This window comes from Tasmannia lanceolata, unplaced genomic scaffold, assembly GCF_043159265.1.
Source record: "Tasmannia lanceolata isolate RefF3 unplaced genomic scaffold, GAP_Taslan_0.1 ptg000013l, whole genome shotgun sequence".
NCBI lineage: Eukaryota > Viridiplantae > Streptophyta > Magnoliopsida > Canellales > Winteraceae > Tasmannia > Tasmannia lanceolata.
This window is the reverse complement of record NW_027518690.1, coordinates 25,872,855-25,894,852: the sequence shown is the minus strand read 5'-3', so window position 1 is coordinate 25,894,852 and position 21,998 is coordinate 25,872,855. Positions and strand designations below refer to the sequence as shown.

General features: G+C 45.9%; 1 protein-coding gene and 1 long non-coding RNA gene across 2 annotated transcripts; both read right to left on the bottom strand.

Moving 5' to 3' along the window:
- Positions 1-7,645: 7,645 nt before the first annotated feature.
- On the bottom strand, positions 7,646-9,803 carry LOC143891378 (uncharacterized). Its single transcript, XR_013255300.1, has 3 exons — positions 8,949-9,803; positions 8,478-8,824; positions 7,646-8,384 (listed from the first exon to the last, which is right to left on the bottom strand). It is a non-coding gene; the product is annotated as an uncharacterized LOC143891378 (long non-coding RNA).
- A 9,331-nt stretch (positions 9,804-19,134) lies between these two features.
- On the bottom strand, positions 19,135-20,048 carry LOC143891377 (uncharacterized). Its single transcript, XM_077395955.1, has 2 exons — positions 19,887-20,048; positions 19,135-19,789 (listed from the first exon to the last, which is right to left on the bottom strand). Exon 2 carries the CDS (start codon positions 19,766-19,768, stop codon positions 19,307-19,309), a length of 462 nt encoding a protein of 153 aa, XP_077252070.1. The 5' UTR covers positions 19,769-19,789; positions 19,887-20,048; the 3' UTR covers positions 19,135-19,306.
- Positions 20,049-21,998: the final 1,950 nt, after the last annotated feature.

Genomic DNA, 21,998 nt, shown 5'->3' with positions numbered 1-21,998 from the left:
AATCTTTGCAGCAAAGGAGGGGCTACAAGCCGAAAAATAGCCCAGGAGAAGGTGGCTAGCAAATCCCTAAATAATAAAAAAACTCTTAAAAAATACGTCAAAAATCCGGGTGACCCGCGGGTCGACCCGGCCCGTACGGGCCGGGTGCGGGTCCAATGTCAATGACCCGTAGAATTTTCCGGGTCACTTTGACCCGGCCCGTTTGACCCGGACCCGTACGGGCCGGGTCAAATCCGGCCCGGCCCGCCCGTTTGCCAGGTCTAGCCATACCGAACTTTTAATAAAGTGAGGAGTGCCCTCATCAAAATACAGTAGTGCTGATAACATTTCCCGGTTTTTTATCTTTCTTTTCCTCTTTTTAATTTAGGGCAATCATAAATTCGTAACCCTGTAGGATAATTCGCACCTTTGATACGCTAAAAGTCTGCCACATAGTATAAGGCATACCCTCCTTTCAAGTGGTGCGAATTATCCTATACGGGTGCGAATTCATCATCGTCCTAAATTTATCGCTTCTCTATTTGAATATGTTTCGGAAATTACCCGCTTTTCAGGGAAAGAAAAAGGAAAAATTGCCAATGGGGGACATCAAAATATGAGAATTGCCAACAGGGGACACACTTTTGAAAAATTGCTCGATAGGGACGAAATGGGGTTATCAAGTCTCTAAACGGGGGCTATCAACCCTCTAAAAGGGTCAAACTCTCAAAACAGGGTTATCAACCCTCGTTAACAATTTTTCAGAAGTGTGTCCCCCGCTGCCAATTCTCATATTTTTATGTCCCCCATTGGAAATTCCTCCTAAAAAGAAAGGAGGACGATAAATTCGACCCCTTTTTTACTTGGGACAGCCGAGTCTAGTGTAAATGACTAAATGAGTAATCATAAGTGGACTAGAAGAGGCTGTCCGAAGTAAAAAAAATGGAGGGTGAATATATCACTTCCCAAAAAGAAGATAAAAAGTTAAAAACCACAACAAGGGAGAGGGTTTTTGCTCCGTGCTTCAGAGGTTGTGACTTGTGAGAGGCCTTATCTGGGCCCACCAAGTAAATTTGGGCCCATCAAGCTAGATGATCCCCACACCTATTAAATACTACAAAGACAGGGCCTGCTAGGCCCCTTCCTAACAAACACTTTTTGGTAGGGGTGTCAATGGATCCAGATGGTCCGATGGATCCTCCGAATCCGAACGTTAATGAACAGGATTTAAACATATCAATAGGATCCATGGGCCTATTTTGGATCATCGAATGTGGGATCCGAAAATTTTAGGATTGGATATGGGCTTGCAACAGATATCCATTGGATAGTCACGATCCGAATTGTTTTACCACAATACCCTCTAAATTTTCATAATGTTAATAATTCTTTGAAGAGTATTTTCGTCAAAACCTCTAATTAATGAAGTGGAGTGCGATTTCACGACTCAAAAGCGACTTCCCGCCTCTCGTGTTTTAGGTTTTTTTTCTTTTGCTGTGAGATTTCAAGAAGAAAGAGGAGAGAAGACGAAATTTCGAGCTCCTCCTCCGAACACCGATCCCCTCCACCATCTCCCCCCTTATGCCACTTTCACCACCCCTTCTAAGTCCCGGCCGCCGCTCCATAATCACCTCAAAATCGTAGCACTACCATTATGCTTTCATTATGCTAATCTATTGAATATATATGCTGACATGAATATACTATCAGTTTATAATTTTGTTATTACTTAATGTTATTGTTATACATCATATTCCTTAATAATAGTTATACATTATATTCATGTATGTAATTTAGATTAATTTTATTGTTTACAAGCATTATTTTACTCATAGATTAAACATAAATAAAATTTTAATTTATTTGAAGAAAATACATATAGACACACTAAGAGTGGACTGGCATTCTAAATCTTTAAAAAAAATAAAAAAATTGCGTACTTAGCTTAGTGGGACATAATAGGACACTCCGTTAGACGGTCCGAATCAAAATGGATCACGATCGTGACATGGAAAGTAGGATCCGAAGAACAATCCGAATCTGATCCGACCGATAAGGAATTTGAATGGATCGTGACTGTGACATAGGTGGATCCGATCCGAAGTGGATCCGTTGACACCCCTACTTTTTGGGCATAGCTTATGCCACATGTACATGATCGGATCCATTAATCCCAACAAAAATATTCGGACAAATGCCGCTAAAAACACCTTGATCAGATGATTCTAAGCACTTAAGTCATCGAGCCTCATTTAGGTTTATGCTAAGACAAGCAAACCTTGATTTTTCTTCTCCTTCAATTTTTCTTTTTCCTTTCTCTTCTTCTTATTTCTCTTCCTCCTCTTCCGAGCTGCAGTGATGATCGTTGATGGGGTTTTCATTGGTATTTTTCTCTTTTTAATTGTATGGCACCACTCTTTGTGCTAACAATATACACTACCAGCCCACCCATACAATGCAATTTAAAATCTTCCTTTCTTTAAAAGTTTGGCAACTTGGCAATTTCAACAAAGCTGGTAGCTTTTTCTTATTTTACTTCATTTTCGGTAAGGAAAATGATATCAACACAGCTAGGGGTGTTCATTATTTGGTTATAATCGAACAAATGAACCGAACCGAATTGGTTTGATCGGTTTGGTTCAGTTTTTTTCCTTTTTGGTTCAATTTCGGTTTTTTTTTTCTGAAAATTCGATTATTCGGGTTCGGTTATCTCAAAAAAAAAATCTGGTTAACCGAATAATCGAAATTATGGATAAAAATCATTATTTTTCCAAAAAAAAAATGCTATATTGGCACTCTATAGGATGATCAAAACCGTCTATTTGATTGATCACGACTTAAATAGGTTGTGCTCAAAAAATCATTTCGATAGGATGATCCTAGCCCTCCGATCCAAACATAGATTTTGCTTCTTTTTATCCCACTATTCGGTTATCCGGTTATAACCGAATTTTTAATCGGTTCGGCTTCAGTTTTTAAAATTTGATTAACCGAAATTATTTCGGTTATCAAATTTCGGTCTATTCGGTTATAACTGAACGAAGACCCCTAAGCACAACCATGTTTTAATACTTGCACAAACCTAGCTTGTCTTCTCATTTTTATTCAGCTTGTGAGCTTTTTGTAACCTTTTGTTAGCTGTTTAAATATTAAAAAGCAAGATCAGTTAGTGTAAATATCAAAATATAGCTGTGGTGTTATCAATTCCCTTTCTCTAATTAGCTAATAAAGTTTATTATCATTTGGCAGTGACCCATCTCCATCGACTTTTTATATGATGCCCGACCATCAAAGTACCACCTAGCCCTTGATTTTTGATCTGGTCAAAAGACCTTTTTTGAGTGTTTATATGATGCCCGATCGTCAAAGCAACAAGGCCTAGGTTTGCCACCTAACCTTTGCTATTTTGACTGTCGGGTATCATATAAATTCTCCCGTCGAGTTTTTATATGATGCCCGACCGTCAAAGTAACAACGGCTAGGTGGCAAACCACCTAGCCCTTGATTTTTTATCCGGTCAGAAGAACCTTTTTGAGTGTTTTGACAAGATCAAAAATCAAGAGCTAGGTGGTTTGCCACCTAACTGGTTTGCCACCTAGCCCTTGCTATTTTGACGGTCGGGCAAATTCTCGATCAACAAAACCGGAGATTGCTTGACTTTGAATATCATTTTGAGCATCTAACCTTAGAAAAAATAATATCCCATATTCTCATATCATATGGCATTGTCCATATCTACATTCAGACCCATGAAAAACCCCCCTCTCGAAAACCCCCACCAAAACCCCAATCAAATTCTCTCTCTCTCTCTAAAACTCTTCCTACCATGATTTCTCTCACCCCGCCTTTTCCCTTCTCACCCTCCTAACCGTCTTCTCCACACTCCTCCTCACAGCATTCTCCTCCCCTGTTTCCCTCAACATCACCCCCAAAGCCCTAAACAAATCCCTCGATTCCGTTCAAATGCAATGGGCTGGAATCGATTCCCCTTCCAATCTCGACTGGCTCGGAATCTACTCTCCCCCCAATTCCTCCGATTCCGATTTCATCAGCTACAAATTCCTCTCCTCTAGCCCTAATTGGAAATCCGGATCTGGGTCCCTCTCTCTCCCCCTCATAAATCTCCAGTCCAATTACGAATTTCGGATCTTTCGATGGTCCGAAAATGAGATAGACCCTAAACAGGTCGATCATGACCACAACCCATTACCCGGGACAAAGCATTTCTTAGCAAAATTGGCTGAATTAGGGTTTTTGGTGATGGGTCCGGAGCAAATTCACTTGTCGTTTACTTCGAAAAATGATGAGATGAGAGTGATTTTTATTATGAGAGATGGGTTTGAGAGCTGATGGGGTATAAAAACAGCAGCCTATTAGCTGTCGACGCGTGGCCCGAGGATAGCCCACTGCAGATTCCGCGTCAGCAGGGGTAGTTTGGTAATTACCGCAGAGTAGGTGAACTCGAACCTATAGCTGGCCGACACCTGTCCTGGGATAATAACTCCCCAACTACCCCAGGTTTCCCTCTATAAAAGGGCTTCCAAAGCTCATAAAAAGGGTAATAACTTCTCACCCACCACTCTTAAACTAGCTCTGCACTCCTGCTCATACTGACATGAGTGTCAAAGAGCCTGTCCGGAGAAACACTCCGGGTTGGTCTGCTGACCTCGTTCGCTCCTTGTGCAGGACTCAGCTCCTTCACTTTTGTTCCCCAAGATTCAACTCATCCACTTCGGCTCCTCGGATCCTCCAGCTCGGCTCTTACGTCACTGTCGTATCCGTTACCAGTTTTAGGCATAACAAGAGCTTTGTGAAATATGGGGTTGAGGAAGGCAGCTTGATCAGATTGTGAGGACTGAGGTTAAAAGGTATTGTTAAAGTATAAATGATTAAATAACACCAACTCTAATCAAGGTTTTAAATGTGTGCCGAAATCATGTAAAATTTTCACAAAAATTTCATTTAAAAAAAAAATCCACCTAAATATATAAAATTTCAGTCGAATTTTCAGAATTTCGGCTTCATGGAAATCCTGTAAAAATCTGAGTCAATGTACTTTCAGTTTCGGTCTAAACCGAAACCGAAATATTTTGGCGGAAATTTAAAACTACGGGTCTAATAGCTTAAGCTTTTAGAGTAATTAGTTGTTTCACATGGTATCGGAGCTATTGCTGGTTCAAAACCCAACAACTCCTTAATATTAAAAAGCATTTGAAGTAATGGGTTGTTTCATTAACAGGTATGAGAGGTCGGATATGTGTGATTCGCCAGCCAGGGAGAGTGTTGGGTGGAGGGATCCGGGGTTCGTTCATGATGGGGTGATGAAGAATTTGAAGAAGGGGGAGAGGTATTATTACAGGGTAAGATGGATGATATCTTATTATTGTTTTTTGAATTGGCATTTGTTTTGCTTTTGTTACTGTTCTGGAATTCATTTTTCTTATTCTGTTTATGTAATTTGTAGATCTTTTATCATGACTTGGAGTTGGTTTATTAATATTTTCTTTTTCTGCTTTTGGAAATATTGGGGTATGTGGGTTTCGTTGATTATATGATCCAATGTAAGTTATATGGTCTATTCGTTTGTTTTCTTTTTACCTTTTTATTGAATTAATTGGCTTTCTTTTCTGTAGTTTGCTTGTATCGGGCATATATTGTTTGATGTGCTCTTGTATCATAGCATATGATGGAATTAGTCTTTTTAGTCTCTTGGATAAGTCTTTCTTGTTTGATTAGATGATTTCACTCAGCTTTGGTATAGATTTGTTCTGTTTCTGCTTTTTTTTCTTTTTATGAATGAGGATAACTTGCTTGTCGTTTGAACGCTCTGTCACCATGTAAGTTGATCCTTAGTATCTAGAGTTGGTATTATTGATGGTAAGGTGTGAGGATCAGTGGATCTAGAAGAAGAATGGAGGAGTTTGAGAAGAGCATGTGTTCGAGTGGTTTGGCAAGAGAAAGTAACATGAACTCTCACGCAAATCAGGCTTGGAAACCAGCAACCATTGAAGATAGGTGGGTTTAAGAGATCACGGTGTCCTTGGAAGTAAGCGAAACCAGGAGATTTGGAAGGTGCAAAGGAGTAGGCGTGAGGAGAGATTATTAAGGGTAGCAAGGAGAAGGAAGGCAGACTGGGGATTGGAAATGCTCGAAGTGTTTAGTCGTCAACTGGCTTGTGGACCAAAGAGCAAAGGTTCCAAGAGCTTGCACCTTCAGTGAAGACATCCTCATTTGAAGATGTTCAAAAGAAGCTCATCATGAAGATTTCACAACTTCCCAACATGTGTCAAGAAGGAGCTTGAAGTTGAACATGCCATGGTGACACCTCATGTAGCTCAACATGCATTGAAGATTGGAGGACAAGTCACAAGAGCCAAGACAAAGTTCAAGATGTTCACTCAAGCTGAAGAAGTCCAAGGAAGTGCAAAGGAGCAAAGGCATTCCAAGAAGATTCAATGGTATACACTATTAGAATGTATTTGGAGTCCTCTTGATTTTATGTTAAAAGCACTTTCAAAAGGTCTTCAAATGATTTTCATACTTAAGTTTTTATATCTTTGAAAACCATACACACACCCAAAAATGTGTTTGAAAACCTAGGACTTAAGCTCAAAAACCATGGCCCCAAGCCCCTGGATTTTAAAGTTAAAAATGGAATTTCACATAGGGCTGTGATGAAATCACACATGATTCAACAGAAGGAGAGTCGTCGAGCTAAACCACTTGAAGAGGAAATTGAAACCGTGAACATTGGTGACGAAACCTTGATTCTGGAAATAAGGATTGGTAAAACATTATCTCCTGAGGAGCGCGAGGAATTAATCACGTTACTAAAAGAGTTCAAGGTAGTTTTTGCTTGGTCTTATGATGACATGCCGGAATTAAGTGAAGACATTGTCCAACATCATTTACCATTAATCCCTGGCGCCAAGCCGAAGAAGCAAAAACTTCAAAAACTCAAAACAGAATGGGAGTTGAAAGTCGATGAGAAAGTTAAGAAACTTCTGGAAGTAAAATTCATACAAGTGGTTGAATATCCCGAGTGGCTGGCTAACATAATACCGATGCCCAAGAAGAACAGAAAATTTCGGATGTGTGTGGATTTTCGAGACTTGAATAAGGCAAGTCCAAAAGATGACTTCCATTTGCCAAATATTGATCTCCTGGTGGATAACACAGCTGGACATGCTCTTTTATCTTTTATGGATGGGTTCCAAGGCTACAACCAGATTAAGATAGCACCTGACATGATTAAGACAGCATTCATTAGTCAGTGGGGTACTTACTGCTACAGAGTGATGTTGTTTTGTAGATGATATGATTGTAAAGGCGAAGACTCAACCATAGCATACAGTGTCTTTGAAAAAATTCTTTGAAAGAATTCAAAAGTATAAGGTTCGCTTAATCCAAACAAGTGTGTATTCGGAGTTACATCAGGGAAACTCCTAGGATTCATGGTCAGTGAAAGAGGAATTGAGGTTGATCCTCAAAAGATCAAGGCTATTCAGGAAATGGAGCCACCGAAGACAGAAAAGTAGATAAGAGGTTTCCTTGGAAAAGTTCAGTATTTGAAAAGGTTCATTATCTCATTTAACTATGACATGTGAACTCATTTTCAAGCTTTTAAAGAATAATTTCTCAAAGAAATGGAATGAGGAGTGTCAAGAAGCCTTTGAAAAGGTTAAACAATGTTTATCTTTAACTCTTGTCTATCGCCTGTCATTCCAGGCAGCCATTGTTGTTATACTTGTCAATCACAGACATGGCAATGGGTTGTATACTTGCTCAGAAAGATCCAGAGTCTAAGCGGAAAAAGCCCATCTACTACATCACTAAGAAGATACTAGAGTATGAGATCAAGTATACTATGTTGGAAAAGACATGTCTAGCATTAGTTTGCCAACCCAAAGGCTTAGACATTATTTGCTTTCAAACAAGGTACTTTTGCTTTCACGAATGGATTCGTTAAAGTACTTGTTTGCGAAACCCACCTTTACAAGAAGAACTGCAAGGTGGTTATTGTTATTGTCTGAGTTTGACATCACTTATGTCACTCAGAAATCAGTTAAGGGGCGGGTCATAGCTGAGCAGTTGGCTGATGCTCCTGTTGAAGAGAATGTTTTTCTGAAGGAAAAATTTTCTGATGAAGAAATTATGGATATAGAAGAAGAAATTCCCAGTACTAAGTGGCTTATGTGCTTTGATGAAGCTGTCAATAACCAAGGCCAAGGAGTAGGAGCAGTACTTGTATCCCCGAAGAAAGAGTACATTCCTATATCCATCAAGTTGCAGTTTGAGTGCACAAACAACGTGGCAGAATATGAAGCTTGCATTGCTGGACTAGAAGCAGCCTTAGCTTTGCGGGTACAAGACATAGATGTGTTTGGTGACTCAATCTTGATCATCTGCCAAATAAATGGGCGATGGAAAATAAGAGAAACCAAGTTATTCCCATATAATACGTATTTGGAATCTCAGGTCAAAAGGTTGAGTATTACTTTTACTCATTTTTCAAGGACCAGGAATCAGTTTGCCGATGCTCTGGCCACTCTTGCTTCAATGTTAGACATCTCTGCAACTATGGAGGTCCAACCCTTAGCTGCGAGATTATAGTGGGCTCTAGCTCATGTGAATGCAATTGAGATATCAGCTAGGTGTCCAGATGAAAAGCCGTAGTATACAGATACTAAGAACCTTATTTCTCGCAAGGGGCATCCTCTTGAAGCTTCAAATAAAGAGGGGAAGACTCTTCAGAGGTTAGCAACTAACTTCATCATTTGTGGTGAAGAGCTGTACAAGCGATCGTTTGATGGAATACAACTCTTATGTGTTGATGAGGACAAAGCTGCAAAGTTTATTGAGCATACCCATAAAGGAATTTGTGGGCCTCATATGAATAGAAAAATATTAGCAAGAAAGATTTTGCGACTTGGATTCTATTTGCCCACAATAGAAGCAGACTGCTTTACCTTTGTGAAGAAATGCCACAAGTGTCAAGTTTATACGAATCTCATTCATATTCCTTCTTCAGAATTGCATTATTTGACGTCGCCTTGGCCATTTCAGTATAGGGAATAGACATCATTGGAAAGATTTATCCAAGATCCTCGAGTGGGCATGAGTATATTTTGGTAGCTATTGACTATTTTATGAAGTGGATTGAAGCTGCTTCGTATGCTTCCATAACTTCAAACACAGTTGAGAAGTTTATTCGTACAAATATCATTTGTAGATACGGAGTACCTCATGAGTTGATTTCTGATAATGGATCTCATTTCAAGAAAGATGTAGTACACCTGTGTGAAGAGTTTAAGATAAAACATCACAAGTCATCTCCTTACAGACCGCAGACAAATGGTGCTATAGAGGCAGCAAATAAGAACATCAAAATCATTATCAGCAAGATGACTAAGACTTATAAGAATTGGTCGAACAAACTCCCTTATGCCTTATGGGCTTATCGGACATCGATCAGGTCTTCAACAGGTGTAACTCTGTATTCTTTAGTGTACAGAATGGAAGCTGTTCTTCCTGTTGAGTTGAGAATCCCGTCTTTGAGGTTAATGATGAAAGCCGATTTACTAGAGTCTGAATGGGCGAAAGCCAGGTATGATGAGCTGCAGATGATAGATGAAAAGAGGCTAAGAGCCTTGTACCACATCCAGGGATATCAGAGGCGGATAGAAAGGGCCTTTAATAAGAAAGTTCGAATCCGAGACTTGAAGCCGGGAAATCTTGCTTTGAAGTCCTTTAGGTCACCGGTATTTGATCCGAGAGGGAAGTTCAGGCCAAACTGGTCTGGTCCTTACATTGTTGATGAAGTCTTACCTGGAAAAGTCGTAAGATTCCTCGATGAAAATTGAGAAAAACTAAATGAACCAACAAGCCTAGATCAACTCAAGAAGTACTACGCTTAGATACACCAGGAGACCATCCTTAAACGATTTGAGCTTTGAGCCAACATCCCAAATGTTTTAAACCGTTAGCACACCCTTTGGACATAACAAAAACTTTTTCATTGATAAACCCAAACAAGGGGTAATTTTTTAGAAGAAAAAAAAGTTTGAACTACGTTATGAGCTGATCCCTTTCTACAGCTCTGTGCTTCATATGGAGTTGGTTTATGCGGAACCATACGAATCTGGATTTACATGGAGTTGGTTTATGCGGCACCATATAAATCTTGGGTGATTCGCTACCTTGAAAGAGAGGAGTCAGAGTTACGCTGATAGCTAACCAGATGGATTTTCAGCAATGGTCTGTATAGCTATCGCCCTGGTATTAGATATTTGAGTTTAGCTCAAATATTCAAGTACGCTAATAATTGGCCAAGTAAATTCTGGGTTGATAAAAAAAGAAAAAAAAACTTTGGGTGTTCGGTTTTGTGCTTGTTTTGATATATCTATGAAGGGTTCATATGGAGCTGGTTTATGCGGAACCATACAAACATGGTGGATTTACATGGAGCTGGTTTATGCGCCACCATATTTGTTTTGGAAAAAGTTTTGATATCTCATATAAAAAACAAGCACTTTGAGTGTTTGGTTTTGTGTTTGTTTTGATATATCTGCGAAGGGTTCATATGGAGCTAGTTTATGCAGAACCATACGAATCTGAATTTACATGGAGCTGGTTTATGCAGCACTACATTTGTTTTGGAAAAAAATTTGATATCTCATAAAAAAACTCTTTTGAGTGTTTGGTTTTATGCTTGTTTTGGTATATCTGTTAAGGGTTCATATAGCGCTGGTTTATGCGGAACCATACGAATCTGGATTTACATGTAGCCAGTTTATGCAGTACCATATTTGTTTTGATAAAAATTTTGATATCTCATAAAAAAAACTCTTTGCGTGTTTAGTTTTATGCTTGTTTTGGTATATCTGTGAAGGGTTCATATTGCACTGGTTTATGCGAAACCATACGAATCTGAATTTACATGGAGCTGGTTTATGCGACACCATATTTGTTTTGAAAAAAATTTTAACGTCTCATAAAAAAAATCTTTGAGTGTCTGGTTTTCGTACAAGGATAAAAAAATAATCTTTCAGTGTCTGGTTTTAGTGCAAGGATAAAAAAAAAAGCTCTTTGAGTGTTTGGTTTTGTATTTATTTTGGTGAAGTTTTAATACATCAGTTTAAAAAAAAACTCTTTAAGTGTTTGGTTTTGTACCTCTTTTGGTGAATTTTCAATGTAATGATAAAAAAAACTCTTTGAGTGTTTGGTTTTGTACTTGTTTTGGTGAAGTTTTTTATACAACGATTAAAAAAAACTCTATGAGTATTTGGTTTTGCACTTGTTTTGGTGACATTTTTCATATAACGATAAGGAGAAAACTCTTTGAGTGTTTTGGTTGGTGTTTGTCTTAGACAAATTTCAATACATCAATAAAAAAAAGATTCATTGAGTGATTGATTAGAGATCCTTTGAGTGGTTAATTTGGGACTCTTTGAGTGATTAGTTGGTACCTGTTTATGTGATTGATTTGTACTTGTGTGAGTGAATTAGTTTGTACTCTTTGAGTGTTAGTCTTGTGTTTGCTTTTATAAAAACTTGATTCAGAAATAAAAGAATGTGTCTTGTGTTTTGATTGCTTGTAAGTCCTTGTGGACTAGTTTAGATAGTAGGGTCATGAGCGTTAGAGAGATGCTATCTCTTTGAGATATCATAACTGTCATGTTAAGAGTCGGAGAGAGACTATCTCCCTATTGCTTGCAGATTTAAAGTCTTGTTGCAGAGTCACTTTGTCTTTTCACCCACGTGAATACCATTTTTAGAACTGAAAAACCAAAATTTTGCTTTACTTTGATGTCGGGTCGATCAAAATGTGTTGTCTGTTTGCCTTTAGTATTTGCACGACAAGCACGCTCTGCCAAAGATGGACATCTGTAGACACTCAATTTTGATCGAACCTGAAATAACCTGGTTTAAGTGGAACCCTAGTAAGCTAGTGATTTAGTGTTCCAAATTTTGTCTCAAGGTAGGTTAGGACCTCAAGTAGGTCCCTTTAAAATTTCGTCGAAATCCTTCAAAGTTTGCCCAATAAATGAGCGTAGTTCGTGAGATAGTGTATATAGTATAGCAGAAGGGGGGTGGTTTATCCAGTTTAGGGGTAGTTTAGTTAGTGTGTATTGTGACAGAGGGTTGTCCCTGGGTAACTTAAAGGGGTACGAATTTTTCTTAATTTTTGTTAAACAATTTTCTTGTGGACCACCTTTATTTCAACAAAACCAAGTTTAAAATATACATAAGGGGGTTGTAACATAAATTCATGGGGCCCAAAAATTAGTCACATTTCCTCTGTAAATAGCAGATCAAGCCTCCTAATTTGGGGATTGATAGGGCACAAATACAGCGTCGTTCTCAGATATCGCCACGTGTCGCCCATGCACGAGGAGAACCCAGCCATCATGAAGAAAGACGTTGGAAAATGATAAAGACCATGCAAACATGACACGCGTCGCCATCCAGGCCTCATCATCACAAACTATGGAAGGAGACGGTCGGCGAAGCCACGCGAGCCAGCAAGGCAGGGGGTTGCCCAATCCTGCAAAGGAAGGCTTTCTCTCCATAATGATGAAAGGGGCTGCGCGCGTCCCTTTAAAAAGAAGGGAAAGGAAGAAGAGAAGGATCCCATTTTTCTCTAAAAAAAGGACTTCCCCCATTCTCAGCTCCGCCAGGACAACCGGAAAAAGAGGCGAGGCAACAACAGAGGAGGCTAGGAACTCAATCCTATTCTCCCTGCTAGTCCCCTCCGACCCACTCATTCACACACCTAGAAAAGAATCCGCGCGCTGGCCCTGGTAACCCTGATCGAAACCCCTTCCCCCTCTCGCTGTTCTTTATATTGATTGGTCGAAGGATCTGACTTGGGTGTCAAAGTGGTCGTCCGGAACCCACCCCGGACCCCCTGACCCCCTTTGTTTGTGATTGCAGACCCGCGGAGGCCCTCTACCGACCGCGCGATCGCAGACCCGAATTCAGACGCCATCATATTGGTGCCATCCGTGGGACTCGTCGAGTACTGAACGCCTCATGGTGATGAGAAAACACACCAAACAGCAGGAAACAGGGGTAATCACCAGGAGTCAGGCTCAGCGCGCGCAAACCAACAAGCTCAAGCTCCCGAGAGCCCAACTCACCACTCTCGGGCCGATACGAGCCCTCCTCTAGCTCACCACAGATGGTCCCCACCATGGAGATGTTCAACGAACTCTGCCGGGAACTACTCCAACGCTTGCCTCATCCGGCCCCGAAGAGGCCTCCGACAACGCAGAACCAGACAGAAGCCTATGACGAAGGCAACGAGGAACAGCTAGGGGAGCGTCATTCCCGGTGAAAGCGAGCACCGACTCGTCGAACACCATCCCCGTCAGTGAATAGCCCTTTGCCCCCCGCAGCTAGGGGACGCCAGCAAGATAGCGAGAAGCAGGCTACGCTAAGCCGCGCTCCCCCTATCCAAGCTGCCTGTCTCCAGGAACCGCCCCTGGCTCGGGTGAAAGAAGTGGCAACCTTAGCGCAACCGCCCAGCGTGGATCCAATAGCCGACCTGCAGAGGCAGATTCGAGAGGTAAAACTAGAAATGAAGAAACCCTACGCCCATGGAATCCTCGACGAATGGGAAAGGGAAACGGCATCCCCATTCACCGCGGAAGTCTTAAAGACCCCCTGCAGAAGTAGGCATAGACCTCTCCCGTTTTGGTCTGTACGACGGAAGCACTGACCCCCTCGAGTTCCTCCAAACCTTCAAAAGGGTAATGACGCTCCGAGGCGCGTCGGACGGATTCATGTGCAGAGCCTTCGCCTCTCTGTTAAGAAAGACCGCTAACGACTGGTACATGAGATTGGAGCCCGACTCCATCGCATCCTTCCACGAGTTCGGGAGGAAGTTCAGCGCAAGATTCGCCAACAACTGCCTCCGCCATGATCCAGCGGAGGCCCTCTTAGCCCTCCGGCAGGGAAGAAACGAGACCCTAAGAGACTTCATGTTAAAATTCAACGCCGAATTGGCCCAACTTTCTAACATGGACGTCCAAATAGCGGTCGCCACACTAAAACATGCCACCACCGATCCAAATCTCAAGCTACATCTCACCCTCAAGCCGCCCCGAGACCTACAGGAACTTGAATCCAAGGCTGACAAGTTCGTGCGGGCAGAGGAAGCCTGCGCCCGAGAGCGGAACCAGACCGGCCCCGATGAAAGAAAAAACAACGACGGTCGAGGATCCTGAGGTCGAGGGCCGATGAGAAACAGGCGAGCCGGAACCCCATCCCCGTCTTCGAAAGACTGGGAAGCGCCCCGCTAAAGGTTCCCCTCTCCCATGTCCTGCTAGCCATCAGGGTCTCCTGACCCTCCCCAAGCGAATGGCCACGGACCCAAAGAAGCGGTCCGCCAAAAAGTTATGCGAATTCCACGGGGATCACGGCCACGAAACTGACCATTGCTTCCACCTCCGCCTCCAACTGGAAAAGCTGGCTGAGGAGGGCCACCTAAACCAACATCTCAGGAGCCCTGGCGAAAGTTCGCGCGAGGTCTAGCATCCACCGACGAGCCCGGAAGCAGGCGTCGGTCACCCGATAGGCGCCGGTCCAGCGGCCGCCGCCGATCCACTAGCAGGCACCGATCCCAGAGCAGGCATCGCTCCAGAAGCAGACGTTGATCCCGCAGCAGGAACGGCACACACCGCCATCAGCGCCCCCGGAAAGACGAGCCCCCCGAACAACCACAGGCCCACGAACAACCGCCTACCATCATAGGAAAAATCAATATCATCGCGGGAGGACCGGCAGCGGGAGGACCGACAACAGCCGGTCGATGGGCCTATGCAGAGCGGGTATTCTCCATGGATATGCCCTCCAAAAAGGCCCGAACGGATCCGCCCCTACAAGACCAAATCATTACTTTTTCCAACGAAGACCTCGACGGGCTACAGGTCCCGCACGACGACGCACTGGTCGTCAGACTAGTCGTCGCCAACTTCGACATAGGAAAAATTCTGGTCGACACAGGAAGCTCCGTCAAAGTATTGCACCTCGGAACTTTTGAAGAGATGAAACTAGGTAAAGAGAGGCTGGGACCCGCAGAGTACTCCATCGACGGGTTCTCCGGTGCGTCCGTACGGGTCGACGGCAAGATCGACTTACGCGTAACTTTTGGGACGTACCCCCTCCAAAAAACCATTCTGACCACCTTCATGGTTGTAGATATACCATTCACTTACAGCGCCATCATTGGGTGCCCCGCTCTAAGAGATTTGGGGGCAGTGGTCTCCACCCCCCACCTCAAGATGAAATTCCCTACTCCAACCGGAGTGGGGGAGGTCCGGGGACAGCAGATGATAGCCCGCCAGTGCTACGCAACGAGCCTAAGAGGAACCAATGCTCCGACCGAAAACTTCACAATCGGCAGTGAAGACCCCTGGCAGCGGGCCCGTACAATCAGAGGAGAACCCGCCGAGGAGCTAGACTCCATCCCAATAGCCAAAGATCAACCGGAGAGACAAGTCCGGATAAGTTCCCTACTGAAAGGCCCCCTGCGAGACCAGATGATCGCCTTCCTCAGAGCAAACAAAGACATGTTCGCATGGTCCGCAAAGGACATGCCCGGAATCCCCAAGGAATTGGCCGTTCACAAGTTAAACGTGAACCCAGCCCTTAAACCCGTCCGGCAAAAAAAGAGGAACTTCGCGATAGAACGTCAAACTCATATAAAGGCCGAAGTAGAGAAGCTGCTGCAAGTCGGGTTCATCAGAGAAATCCGGTACCCTGAGTGGTTGTCTAACGTCGTCATGGTCAAAAAAGCTAGTGGAGGCTGGCGGGCCTGCATAGACATCACAGACCTAAACTGGGCCTGCCCAAAGGACCCCTACCCCCTCCCGCGCATAGACTAACTCATCGACGCCACATCCGGACACGAACTCCTCACCTTCTTGGATGCATTCTCGGGCTATAATCAGGTGAGAATGCATGAGCCAGACATCCCAAAAACAGCGTTCATTACCGATCAGGGGGTCTACTGTTACACCGTTATGCCATTCGTGCTCAAAAACGCGAGCGCCACCTACCAGCTGCTCGTAAATAAGCTATCCCGGGCGCAAATCGGAAGGAACGTAGAAGTATATGTAGACGACATGCTGGTAAAAAGCCTGGAAGCCTCCAAGCACATCTCCGACCTTCAGGAAACTTTCGATACTCTGGAAATGCGCCTTCGGGGTAACTTCTGGAAGTTCTTGGGGTTCATGGTTAGCCAGAGAGGGATCGAGGCCAACCCTGAAAAGTTCCAGGCCATCCTAGACATGGAGCCCCCAACAACAGCGGTAGAAGTACAAAGGCTCGCGGGTCGAATCACGGCCCTCGGCCGATTCATGCCAAAGTCAGCAGAGAAATGCCAACCCTTCTTCAAACAACTGAAAAATATGCAAGAATTCGAATGGACCCCGGCCTGCCAAGAAGCATTCGATGCCCTGAAGCAATACCTTCAGACACCACCCGTACTCGCCAAGCCTGAGCCGGGGAAGGAACTATTTCTGTACCTGGCCATCAGCCCCACGGCGGTGAGTACGGTATTAGCCAAGCAAAGCGACAAGAGGGAACATCCGGTGTACTACGTGAGCAAGACTCTCTATGGTGCAGAGGTCCGGTACCTAAACATAGAGAAGTTCGCCCTCGCAGTCGTCTGCGCAGCCCGGAAGCTCCGCCCCTACTTCCAGGCCCACCCCATTGTACTGCTAACCGACCAACCCCTGAGGAAAATTCTCCAAAAGCCAAAGACCTCAGGCAGGATGGTAAGTTGGGCCGTCGAGTTGGGAGAATTCGACATACAAGTCCGCCCGAGGCCAGCTATCAAATCCCAAGCCCTCGCTGACTTCATAGTGGAATCCACAGCCCTGGCCGCGGAGCCAGCAACACTGGAAAATGGCGAGGGCTCCACCAAGCAGACGGCTCACAAAGACGTTTCACCAAGATCAGCAGAACCAAGCGACGAGACCCACTGGACCCTGCACGTTGACGGCTCAGCAGCCAAAACAGGGCACGGGGCGGGAGTGGTCCTCCGCGGCCCCGAAGGATTCACACTGGAATACGCCCTCAGGCTAGATTTCAAAGCCTCCAACAACGAGGCTGAATACAAAGCCTTGCTAGCAGGACTAAGCCTAGCCGCAGAGCTTGGTGCGGAAAAGCTAAAAGTCCACAGCGACTCCCAGCTCGTCGTCAACCAGGTGAACGGAACATACGAAGCCAAGGGCTTCAGAATGAAGAGATACTCCAGAAGGTAAAAAAAAAACTGCAAGGAATGGGAGAGGTAGAAATCCTCCAGGTACCGCGAGACATGAACAATCGAGCGGATGCATTGTCAAAGATGGCCGCCGAAGAGACCCATGACTTCGGCACCATGCTCACAGAAATACTGCCCCACCCCAGCATCGACGAGGTGCAAGTCTTGGAGATTCCACCTGGACTAAACTGGATGGACCCCATCATGCGATACCTGAAAGACGGGGTACTGCGCGCGGATAAGCTAGAAGCCCGGCGCCTAACTGCAAGAGCTGCCCACTACGTGGTCCATGGGCCCAGGCTCTACAAATGGTCATACACATGGCCGTACCTCCGATGCCTGGTACCCTCCGAATCGGAGTACGCGCTACGAGAAGTACATGAAGGGATCTGCGGAGATCACGGAGGCGGCAGGACTCTGGCGCAGAAAATCGTGAGGCAGGGTTACTTCTGGCCTACGATCCTCAGGGACGCCAAGGAGTTCGTCAAAAAATGCAGCCCTTGCCAAAGGTACGCGACCACCCCCCGTCAACCGGCCACACCATACACCGCGATGGCAGGGCCCCTACCTTTCGCCATGTGGGGCATGGATCTACTCGGGCCTTTCCCAAAAGCCTCCGGGGGGCATAGAATGCTGTACGTCGCCATCGATTACTTCACCAAATGGGTCGACGTTAAAGCCGTAGCAAAGCCCAATTCAAAAGCGACGGAGAACTTCTTTTATCACGACGTAGTCTACCATTTCGGCATCTCAAAGACACTCGTAACAGACAACGGTCCCCAGTTCGCAAGTGCTGAATTCGGCAGATTCTGCAATAGCCTAAGCATCGAGCACCGTTTCGCCTCCGTAGCACACCCGCAGGCCAACGGCCAGGTAGAGGTAACTAACAGAATCTTGCTTCAGAGCCTCAAGAAGCGATTGGGAGAAGCCGGGAAAAACTGGGTAGAGGCGTTCCCTAACGTCCTCTGGGCCTATCGAACGACGCCGCGGACCGCGACTGGAGAATCCCCTTTTAGCTTGACCTTTGGAACTGAAGCTGTCATTCCGCTAGAAATCGGCCTCTCCAGCTTCCGCACGGAGAATTATGACGAAAAGGGAAACTCTGAGCTCTTACGGAATACCCTCGACCTCGTACTCGAAAAAAGAGAACAGGCCCTCCTCCGAACTGCCTCCTACCAGCAGAGGGTGGTACTACAACGCCCAAGTAAAAAAGCGCTCGGTAAAACCCGGAGACCTGGTACTACGACGGGCGGAGGTATCCGACCCCCGCAATGCCGGGAAGCTCGCACCCAAATGGGAAGGACCATACAGGGTCGTTCGAGCACTCCGCCCCGGGGCCTACCAGCTAGAACGCCTCGACGAGACTCCAGTCCCTCGCAGTTGGAGCATGGACAACCTCCGAGAGTTTTACCAGTAAGAAGGTAGGGTAAGTCCCATGTTTTCCTTTAAAAGTATGACGAGTGTTTTGTTTGTCTCCTTTTTGTGTTTCTAGAAGCAAAGATGTATTTTCCTCCTTAACAAATCAGTGGAATAACGTTTCTACCTGAGCCATACACATCTCCACTTTCCGGCCCGTAGTAAATAAGGGACCCGAGAGAAGACAGGGAGTGAGACAGAGGTATCACCAGCCCCCCCCCCCCCCCCAAAGATACCCTAAAACGCTCCCCATGAAAAACAGGGAGTGAGACAGAGGTAGCATCGGGGCCGATCCCCCTGAGAATACCCTAAAACGCTCCCCATGAAAAAAAAGACCTTCCCTTTAAGGGCAGGCAGGACCCATTAACCCCGAACTAATCACTCGAGGGGAAGATAGTCCTTCCATAAAAAAGACGCCCTACGGGGTGCACTAGGAGTACCCTCACCAGCAAAGATCACAACTCAAATAGCCCGAAGAGCAATACCGAAAGCTCAAAGAGCTCGCGGCACAACATGTATAAAGGAAAGAAAAATAGTTCAAATGTTATTACAGACCAAACACGTCAATAACGCCAAAAAAAGAGAGCAAACTTCCCGAGGCATCCGAACATTACTGAGCCCCCTCAGAAGTCTCGGCAACTACGGGATCTGCCAAGGCAGCCGCCTTCTCCTCAGCGACCCCGGCACTTCCGCCAGTACCGTCAAAAGACCCTCCGGAGCACCTCCCTCAGTCTCATGCATCAGCTTGTCAAGGGGGAAGGAAGGATCGACCTCGCGGACAGGCCGCCGACGTTCAGCAAACGCATCTATCTCAACGTCCACACTGAATGCGGCCGCGGCCTTGAAAAACTCCTCAGAATCGTGCCATTCCTCCCGCGCCTTCGCCAGTTCCCTGACATGCGTTCGTCGAGCCACCGCCAATTTGTCCGCCGCACGGCTCCTCCCTTCCATGGTTTTCCGGAGGTCTTCCCGAAGTCGAGCGACAGTATCATCAAAGGTCGCTTTCTCTGCCCGGGCTTTGTCCAAGTCCTCGTTCAGCTGCCGGACTCGCTCCTCAAAAGCACCTATCTCAGCCTCATCCTCGAGCAGGCACTGCACCATTCTCCTGGCATAGCTTTGGGACTACAAAAGCAAGCCATCAGAAAATTTTCGACGCGCAATCTCAAAAACAACAAAGAGAGAAAAGTACAATAAAAAAAATCGGCCACCCGGTACTTACGCAAGATGTTGACTGAAAATACTGGGCCCCCAGGGCCCTACGATCAAAGCCCTCCAACTCAGCCTCGTCGCCAGGAAGAGCGGTGGTCACTCCTAGCTCCACCCCAACCCGGGGATTCGCGAGAACGCTATCATCAACGCCAATCTTCCAGTCAGGCTTAAACAGCTCCCCTCGCACCTGGAAGCCCTACGGCGGAAGCTCCACCCGCTCCAAAAGAAGCTTGGTCATAACCACACCTTCCATCCGGCTTGGCGCGTCCTCCAAAAAGGCAGGAGGATGCGCCGTCCGACCACCTTCCCCCTGTCGAGCGCCACGAGGGACAGCCCTCTTAGCAGAAGGCTCCGACTCCGGAGGAGAAGACCTAGCCGCCCTCTTTTCTCCGACCACTCGACCAAAGGGGCTAGAAGGCACAGATGTCGGAAGCCTCGCTTGCGACCGTCCCAGCCTGGCCGCGGCCATAAAGTCAGAAGGGATCTTCTTGCGGCTCACCAGACTCTTCGTCGCTGCCGCAACCTCCTTTCCCTTACCAGCATCACCAGAAGAAGACATGCCTCCTGCCAAAGACGGGAGAACAACAACCGCTCAGAACAAAGGGGAACAGCAACAAAAAAAACAACAACAAAGGGGAGGGGGGCTCACCGCGATAGCTGGCAGAACTCTCCCCCGTTCCCTCGCCCATACAGCGGGCCCTCCTCTCCACAGCTCTCAGCAAACCAAGCCTCCTCAGGCCCCTCTCCCATCTAAACTCAGAAACGTCAATAGCCTCCCCAGAGGCGAGCTTCCCCAAGTCAAACTTGCTGTAATCAGACTTGTCGGGGAGCGACTTCCTTCACCACTCAACGGAGCATCTCCAAGAACGAGGAAAGTCCCAGCCAACGTCCGGTGGAGGAATGATGAACACATACTCCTCCTTCCACTTTTTGATGGAAGAAGGCAAGTTCGCCGCGATTTTCACCTGAGGACGATGGGTCAAATATAACCAGCTGTCCTCCCCCTTCACCAACGGGCTAAGGGCAACGCAGGCCCGGAGCAGCGGGAGGGTAGGCTGAACCTTGCAAAGACCCGCCTTGGCCACAAAAGCCAAGAGAGTGCACCAACTATTAGGCGCCAGCTGGGAGGGGGCCACCAGGTAAAACTCAAGGGCCTCTACTATAATGCCCAAAAGCGGGAACCTAACCCCCGCCCGAAAAGCCTCCACGTAGAAAGCTACCTCCTCCTCTGTGGCACCCTCGCACACCCCTTCCCTAAAAGAAGGAACCCTAATCCCGTATTCATCAGGAATGTGGAACTCCCTCTTAACCTTCTCCACCGTCCCTTCTCCCAAGGTGTTCCTGAAACATGTCACCCGACCGGGACGAATAATGACACCAGACCGGATCTCCCCAATCTCCGCCTCACGAGCGAGAGATTCCAAAGGAGCGGCCTCCACCGATGACCCAGAAGCCCCGGAGCTATCCTTCAACTCCGTAGGCTGCTGCACATCTCCAAAGTCGCCACCCCCTCCCTCCACAAACAACCGCCTCCTTTTCCTTGGCGGAGCCCTCTCCACCACTTCCACCGACTCAGAAGAGGGACTCTGAGGAACAGTCGCGACAGACATCGTAAAACTATCAAATGTCAAATGAAATAAAAGACGCAGAACTCACAGGAAGAAGGTTGGTGAAGAGCAATACACGCGAAAATCGCCGCGGAAGAAAACCCATTTCACCCGAGGAAGACGAAGAAATAAGATATAGAAAGAAATCCCCAAAAAGGCTCTAAAAAGGGCTAGGGTTTCGACACGCGTCGATTGATCTCCCTTCCTTTCTAATCCGATGGAACACGCACACATGGCGCCGATTGGGAAACCCAAGGGAACCGCCAAAAAGCCGAAGCGCCATACTGAAAGACGTCGCTACCCCTGCCGCTAAGTGACTTCCCCAAGAAGCCATCCCTAAAAAACCCTCACCACGTACGATGGTAAAATGATCGGAACCCTCCACAAGGGCCCGGTATACAAATCCACAAGATGGAAAAGGCCACGTGCGATGGTAAAATCCTCGGAACCCTTCACAAGGGCTCGGCCTACAAATCCACAAGATGGAAAAGGCCACGTGCGATGGTAAAATCCTC

Coding starts and splice junctions, on each gene's coding strand:
- LOC143891377 (XM_077395955.1), bottom strand. CDS start 19,768: ATGGTGCAGTGCCTGCTCGAGGATGAGGCTGAGATAGGTGCTTTTGAG.